This window comes from Bombus fervidus, chromosome 6, assembly GCF_041682495.2.
Source record: "Bombus fervidus isolate BK054 chromosome 6, iyBomFerv1, whole genome shotgun sequence".
Classification (NCBI taxonomy): domain Eukaryota; kingdom Metazoa; phylum Arthropoda; class Insecta; order Hymenoptera; family Apidae; genus Bombus; species Bombus fervidus.
This window is the reverse complement of record NC_091522.1, coordinates 4932004-4939643: the sequence shown is the minus strand read 5'-3', so window position 1 is coordinate 4939643 and position 7640 is coordinate 4932004. Positions and strand designations below refer to the sequence as shown.

The window sequence follows — 7640 nt, the reverse complement described above, 5'->3', positions numbered from 1 at the left end:
TGGAAGGAATTATATTGTATTTCATCATTTCCTTACAAACTTCTCGAACGCGGTTCATACATATCAAGTTGGAGTTACTAAGTGGTGGTTTTATGATCATCTCGAATCGAATAAACGCGAATACGCGGCGATAGAACTATATAGTACTTTGGTCAATTTTCCACTGTGTTCTTCCTTTTTCTCTGCTTCCTTTTTTATTCTTCCGAGCTGTTCAGAAAATTAGCAAGGTAACCTCACTTTTGATCACAAACACGAGACCAAGATCATCTCAATGAACTTGATTCAAGAACGACACTTAATTCTGAGCCAACTTCGAACTTCGAACGAAGTCATATTTATGTGTATCCGACGCGCATTACCGCGTGCATTACCGCGCGTTTATTTCCTCTCATCACACACGTAAAACATATTTGTTACGCAAATTGAGGTATACAATTTCGAAAAAGAAGAGATAAAGTTAACCAACATATTCGCAATAAAGCATAACCGAGAATTAGTTTTACCACTTGATGGGTCCAGTATAATCTGTAAAGCAAACATTCAACAATGATATAATATATATCATTAGGATTCAGAAGAAAAAAGAGGAACGGAATTGATTAATTTGGCTCACCTTTGCCATTTGATACGTGCTTTTGGAAGAGTGTCTAGCGGATCTTTTATCAGATACATACGAATTCCACGTATATATGTCCGAAAATATTGGTCCCAATCAATATCGGCGATATCGCATGCAAAATTTTCACGGTCTTCCTCTGTCATCTTATTTAGTAACTCTCTAATATTATTATTCGAAAACTTCCATTCGTGGATAGAAAAGTAGTTAAGTACATCCATAAATTTGTGTATCTTTTTATAAATTTTTAACATCCTTTGAGAAAATATTTTAAGATATATATAAATATTAAGTTCACAATAAAGAGAAGAAGCGGAAGAATTAGAGACATAGAATTGAAACAGAAGAGAATAAAACATTATATGAAAAAAAAAAGGTATAAAAAGAGAAAGAGGGAGGGGGAAGAGAGAGAAATTACCTCGGTTGTTTTCCCAGACAGAGCGTGACGGTGTCGATCAAGAGTGCCGGTAATAAGTGTAACAAGTAAACATACATAAGATGAATTATCCTATGTTTATTATTTCGGAAACTATAGTACCATATGGCTCTGCTGGTGGGAAACTCAAGCCCGTATTTTTCGGATAAAAGTTTCAATTGATCGTATGTTATAGGATTATCTTTTGAAACATAATTGTAAACGGGTATGTCATTTTCCCTTTCTTTGGTAGTTGCAGATCTGTGCATAAAAAATGCGCGTGAAAAATAAAATAAAATAAGGCAAAGATAAAGCATGCGTGAAAAGAAATAGAAATAAGAGAAAAAAGAAACAGGGAAAGACAAAAGTTAAGAGTAAGGATCGAAAAGTGTTGAAAGAGTAGAGAAAGATGCAAGTTTTGATCGATGAATCTTACTTTCGACGATTCGCGACATCCCATGCGCAAGCTATCAAGGCATTTACTGTTAAATCTCCAGGAACAACATTGGCTTCTATGGATCCATCGCAATGAATCGATCGTAAGACCCCGGTACCAGCCCCAGCTGCAACACCTGTTGGTCCGTACAAGTTGTCGATCCATCCTCGCACCGGTTCTTGGTATGTTGATATCACTGAAAATTCCATCAGATCCTCCAATCAAATTAATTTTTATATACATTTGACCGACATATATCCCTACCCCAATCCTCTTCCCTTTTTTGCTCTCACACTTTCTCGCTCTCTCTTTTATTTATCATTTTCCAATTTGTTTTTATATAGTACGTTGTTGTTCATGCTTTGTTACTGTACTCAAATCAAATTTTTTCTCCTGTCCGGTTAATCTCATGAAACGGGAAATGAACATACGATCGTGTGATGGTTAAGTATGCAGAAAAGAGATATGGAATTTGAAAGAGTCAACGAGAAAATGTTTATTATCGTTTGAATAGGAAAGCTATAGAGATAAAACTAGATAAAGCTATAGAGATTCCTAAGACTTCTACTAACCAATACCGGGACGAAATATTCCAACAGGCAAATCACCGGCCTGTTTCACAATGATACCTTCCGCTACTGCTTTTGTGTATGTGTACGTGTTCGGCCATGCACCTAATAATCTATAGCAACATAATATAGTCGAGTTATTGGAACAAGATTAAGTAGAATAGAAATAATTAGACGGAATGTAATTTTGATTCACTTAAATTCGAATTAATTTCGCTGGAAAAAATTGCTTACCGTGGAGTTATTTCCTCGATCAATTTCTCATCCATATATTCAACGATAGTTGCCAACTTGTCTCCGTCAATCGGTGCTTCGTACACCTTTTCTTCGATATGAGTTCGCGTACAATTGGCGTATGCTGTCGATACGTGGATGAACGCCTGAAAGTTCCGTTTATTATTACGGAATTGGTTACTATTTGCGAATTTAAGTAATTATAATTATAATTGCTTAAATTCGTACAATATACATAAAAGTATACATGTGCATGTACCTTTAAATATGAAATTTCCTTACAAAGATCCATTACTTCTTTTGGACTACGAACATTAATGGGTACGGCAAGTTTCATCTTCTCGTCAAATCTGACCGTTGCCGCAACATGAAAGACGATTGAGACTTCTCGCGTAAGTGTTTGCCTATCCGCGGGAGATATCCCAAGACCTGGCTGACCGCAATCTCCGGCTATAGCAACGATTTGATGCCGAAATTTTGGTTGCTTCTCTTTTACTTTGCCAAAGAGCTAAACAAAAAATAAATTAGTAATCAGATGTGATCGGTTGTCCTACTAGCTTTAATGTAGAGATTCGTTTAGCATCTGATTTGTAGAGGTTCGCTTCGGTAGCGAGAGGATAATATTGTAGAGGAGATAGAGTAAGTAGGGTAAGGTAGTAAGAAAAAAAAGAAGAGAGTTGCGAGATACCGGTGGTCGGTCGAGTGACTCGAGAGCGGCATGTCGAGGGAAAGCGAATTCGTGTTATGATCGATCCGTAGTGCCGGAAGCAAAAGTAGAGCTAGAGAAAATCGTAGGATCGGAATTTGTTTGCTCGAAAAGAAAAGAGAAAGAAAGAAGAAATTCGACAGAACTCGAAGAAGGTTGAGAGAAAGCTGGAGAAAAAATAAGATTTCTTACCGGATCGTCAAAGATTTCCTCGATACGTTGATGCATATCTTTCCCTTTCTTCGGACGTACCAACAAATAGATGAACGAGATTCCAGGACATTCTCGGAGAAGCTTCTCTATTAAAAGTTTGCCGACGAATCCAGTACCACCAGTGATGAAGATGCTTTGCCCATTGTAGAACTGTTGAATCGGGCTGAGATTCGACTGTTCCAAAATCAAATCGCAACGATCACTTTGAACCAAATGTTCCGTCGGATTATCGTTCAATTTGCAACCATTATCCAATACTATCGCTTCTTGGCCACATGGTTCCACCAAAACTTCCACCATCGCGTTGTTCGTGTTCGCTGCGTTTGCTGCGTGACGTTTCCAAGTTAACAGTAGAGCAACAACTGAAGAAAACGAAGCAAACAAAGGAGCAAATAAAGTACGGTATACCGCATCAACTACATGCCAATCTGAAATGAATACCGTTCCTCTTTCACACAACTGTTTGTACTTTTGCGATAGTTAGTCAGAGAGAAACTGCGTACATCACCGCGTCATAGAGTGAAAGTTGATCGTGAACTTGGTCGCGGCATCTTTTACTATGTTCCAAATTCAAATTGAAAGGCTACTATCGACAGTCTGTGCTCGTTGTCCGACTATGAAAGATGCTTTGCTATATGTTATATTTACTCTGCTGTTCTACATGTTCGGGAGAAATAGCCAAAAATTTCGTTACAGCGATGTTTATTTTGCTTGCCTTTCACTCGATTTCTCGAATCGCTACGAGCTAACGAGTTGCTCTTTGCTTCCAGGATGGAGGTCAAAAGAGCCGAAATAATGACAAAGCTTATGAAATTATTAATATGTTAATATGTTAACAAATTACCATGCAAAAATCATAAATAATACGGTAGATTCGATATTTACATAACGACGGCAAAGTCCTTTTCCTTGTACTTCGAATCTTAGATACAACCCCCCCGCTACCATTTCCACATTTTACGTCTAACCTAACCCCACTCCTAGCCTATCTTCAGCCGGCCAACTCCATCTTACAGATTGAACAGCGGAAGTCTTCTTTCCGTGAACTATCAAAATTTTGTGTTTGTAAAGGTCGCGGCGATATTCAAATTTCACACATTTCTTCCGTTCGAATACAGAAAGTGCTACACCCGACGTTTTGCAGATTGTCAACATTATTCGAACATTGTGTTCGATGTATTACGTAAGTACTAGCGGTACGGATGCTGCGAGTGCAACCTTTATAAAACACCAGTATCTACCGTTAAATACACTGTTCGATACGAGGAGTTCCAAAAACCACGAGGCTTCGTCACTGTAAAAGGACAATCTAGTCTGCGTTATTATGAATTTACCGAATTCTTATACGATATTTTCATATGATTATTCGTTACGTCGGACTGTCGCAACAACTATTCTATTTGTATAATTTTTTGTGCGATATACACATCTGAACGAACGAACAGACGAATGCGTCCGAACGATTCCTTTCTGCTATGCTCGACACGAATTTTAACTGGTGACGAACTCACGGTGAATGTCTGACGAAGAAAGTTGTGGATTGACATAGATCGAAGTCGATTCGTTAATTCAAGAAAATTATTTGCTACATTAATACATCGTACACATCTTACACATATCGTGCACACGCGAGTTTCACCCTTTCGCCGTACCCTATTCGCGACTCACCTCTACTTTACCTTCTGTCTCTCTCCTTTAATATTCGAATGGAAATTTATATTAGAAATATATGAAAGTTTGTTCGACGACCGTGTGAAATAAAAATTATATTAATTATATGTATATACACTAATGAAGAATCATTAAAAAGAAAGGAAAAGCTGATTGCAATTTCTACTCGACACACGCGTTTATCGCTACCGCTTATCTGAATGGAATGTAATGATGAATTCGACGAATCTCGTTTGAAAATTCCGTCAACGATACAAATCAAACAATACGAAGCATTTTTCAACCAATCAACGATCTGAATAATGTAAATTAATTCTACATTTGTAGTCTATATCATATCGAATTATTCAGATAACTTTTGCACAATTTCACTGACCTTATCCGATGTTCCGTGAGAGTAACGTCCACGCAACACTTTTAAGGTATGAAAGAAATTGTTATCCATCAAACGAATATTGTTAATCGAGCAAGGAATAGCCACAAGCGAAGAAAAGAACGAACGAATATACGAACGAGCGGAAGAACAAACAAACACTAGATATACCTTGGAAACTTTCTCCTAGTCCGAATCTACCGATCCTTCTCCTCTTATGCCACCTCAAGCCTTTTGCACGCGATACACCTCAGAATTGTCACTCGTGCCGTCGTCAGTCTTACTTTTCTTTTCTTCTCCTTCTACTCTGCTTCGTCCAGTGCCCCTCCTCTTTACCCTTTGGTTCTCTTTCCCCTTCCTTGATCGCTCAATCATACTCGACCCCCCATCAACCACCTCATTTCTATCACATTATTTCGTCCCTCATTTTTCTTAGTTTCCCTTTAGTTCTTTCCTCCTATTAAGTTATTTCTTCGATCTGTGATTTTCTGATTGGTTGTCCTATACTCTCGTCATAAGTGCTCTATAATTTAACGAATTTAATAAAATTCTTTTTATGAAATCGGAGGGAGGTAATTTTCCGGTTATTGTAAATAACTAAAATCGAAATTGGATAGAGCGAGAACTTTAGCCGACGTGAGCAACCTATTTCTTGTTAAAAAAATTGACCATGAGAAAAGAGAAAGGCGAGAAAGCAAGGAGATAGATAGAAGAAGAGAATTTCGGTCATTTCAAATATTTAAAGCATCTGAAGAAGTATCAGAATCGTGTATCTTGACTTGTTTTAAAATAATTTGGCCGATAATTGAACGGACGTTCGCAAAACTAGACGTTTCGATTACGACACATTCGTCAGCAAACAATCTTTGCAAGTATGGCAAAATTCGTTTGTTTGAATTCTGTGCTTGAACAAATAAATAACTAATATCCCGTTTAAACGTATGATACCGTTATAAGGTCATGAATCTGCTTTTGAATATATTCGTATACCATTAGCATATTTTTAAACGCATCATGCTCTATTTATGTATATGACTATTTCACATGAAATAGAATGGCGAAAAGCAAACCACATCACAATTTCTTTACGCTTATCGATTTATCGTAATTGTCAGCATGTTTTCTCACATACGACGCATACTATGGCAATCGGATTATATATGTACGTTTCTGGGAAGAATTAATAACCTCCTATTAGAAACACTGTTTCTTAATGCTAGTAGTTAATAATTAATAATTTATGATTATACAAGCTTTATCTGCATATATACGTATACATATTTATAATCTATTTATGTTTCTGTACAAAAATGTATAAGAACGGAAGTACAATTAAAATGTATACATATAAGTATAGAAAAGACGTGAGTTATACAAAAACGATTTGCTTATAACGAATCGCGGAAAAATAAAATTCGTTGTTGCTTGCAGCGAATTGTAGTAGAAGCACGAATCTTTACGTTACTGTAAGTTTCAAACGAACTTTGTTTCGCAATAAATAAACAAATTATTAATGATGTAAACATTTTTTCAAGTATATAATTTTTCATGCTAATTCGAATATACTTATGAAAAAACGCCACTTTTTGTGATACTTATGAAATTGATTTACTAAAATCGTGTATCTTTCCACGCAAGGATGTATGTATAATGCATATAGTTTAAACGTCATACGAACATCAGAAGTAACTTGTTTGCAACTAGATACGTCAGTGATTAGCACATTTACTATTAATTCTAGGATTCGTATCGATAAAAAGTTGCAGATCATGTAACGTTACCAATGTATGTTGTATTTATATTGAATTCTAATAAATGTCACGAGTTCGTATAGCACTTTTTTCTTTCCCCCCTTTTTTTTTTTATCAACGTTTAAATCAATCACATATACTAACGGAATATTTTATACATTAATTACTAAAATGTATATAATCTTTTTCAGAATTATATTATTATATGGACGGAATATTGCTCGGGTTGTAACATTAATTAACGTTAATGGTTTTTCATAGAAGACGTTCGCAAGGTCACTTAAAGCAAGGCACACAAACGTCCGTTATGTAAGATTATTCCTATAGGTTTAAAATTTCAGATACGTAGGTACTTACTTCGTGGTTAATGAGTGTGTATGTGCGTGAATGCGCACATAAGATGGAGGGAAAGAAGTAAGCGAGCGAGTGAGAGAGATGGGATCCGAAGGAGATGGTACGCGTGGGTGTAAATGTATGCCCGTGTATGTCTTTAAAGAAATAACAGCAGAGATGGAACAACATAAAAGAGAATGAAAGAGGAATGTGTTTGTGTATGTAGTGTACACGGAACAAACAAAACGTCAGCTCGAAGTCGATATTTGCTGAGTATGGATAATCGTAAGAATGTGCTTCGTAAAAAAAAAAGAAAAAAAAGA

General features: G+C 36.4%; 1 protein-coding gene across 3 annotated transcripts; it reads right to left on the bottom strand.

Moving 5' to 3' along the window:
* LOC139988325 (fatty acyl-CoA reductase wat) lies at nucleotides 1-5722 on the bottom strand. 3 transcript variants are annotated; one of them, XM_072005570.1, is made up of 10 exons: nucleotides 5405-5715; nucleotides 5237-5274; nucleotides 3169-3551; nucleotides 2530-2778; nucleotides 2271-2416; nucleotides 2040-2149; nucleotides 1468-1663; nucleotides 1035-1292; nucleotides 614-871; nucleotides 1-525 (listed from the first exon to the last, which is right to left on the bottom strand). In XM_072005570.1, the coding sequence occupies exons 3-10, from the start codon at nucleotides 3487-3489 to the stop codon at nucleotides 414-416; spliced, it is 1650 nt and encodes a 549-aa protein (XP_071861671.1). In that variant the 5' UTR covers nucleotides 3490-3551; nucleotides 5237-5274; nucleotides 5405-5715; the 3' UTR covers nucleotides 1-413. The 3 variants fall into 3 exon arrangements, with proteins under 3 accessions (XP_071861671.1, XP_071861670.1, XP_071861673.1); XM_072005569.1 differs by lacking the exon at nucleotides 5237-5274 and having other exon boundaries at nucleotides 5405-5712; XM_072005572.1 differs by lacking the exons at nucleotides 1035-1292; nucleotides 5237-5274 and having other exon boundaries at nucleotides 5405-5722.
* Nucleotides 5723-7640: the final 1918 nt, after the last annotated feature.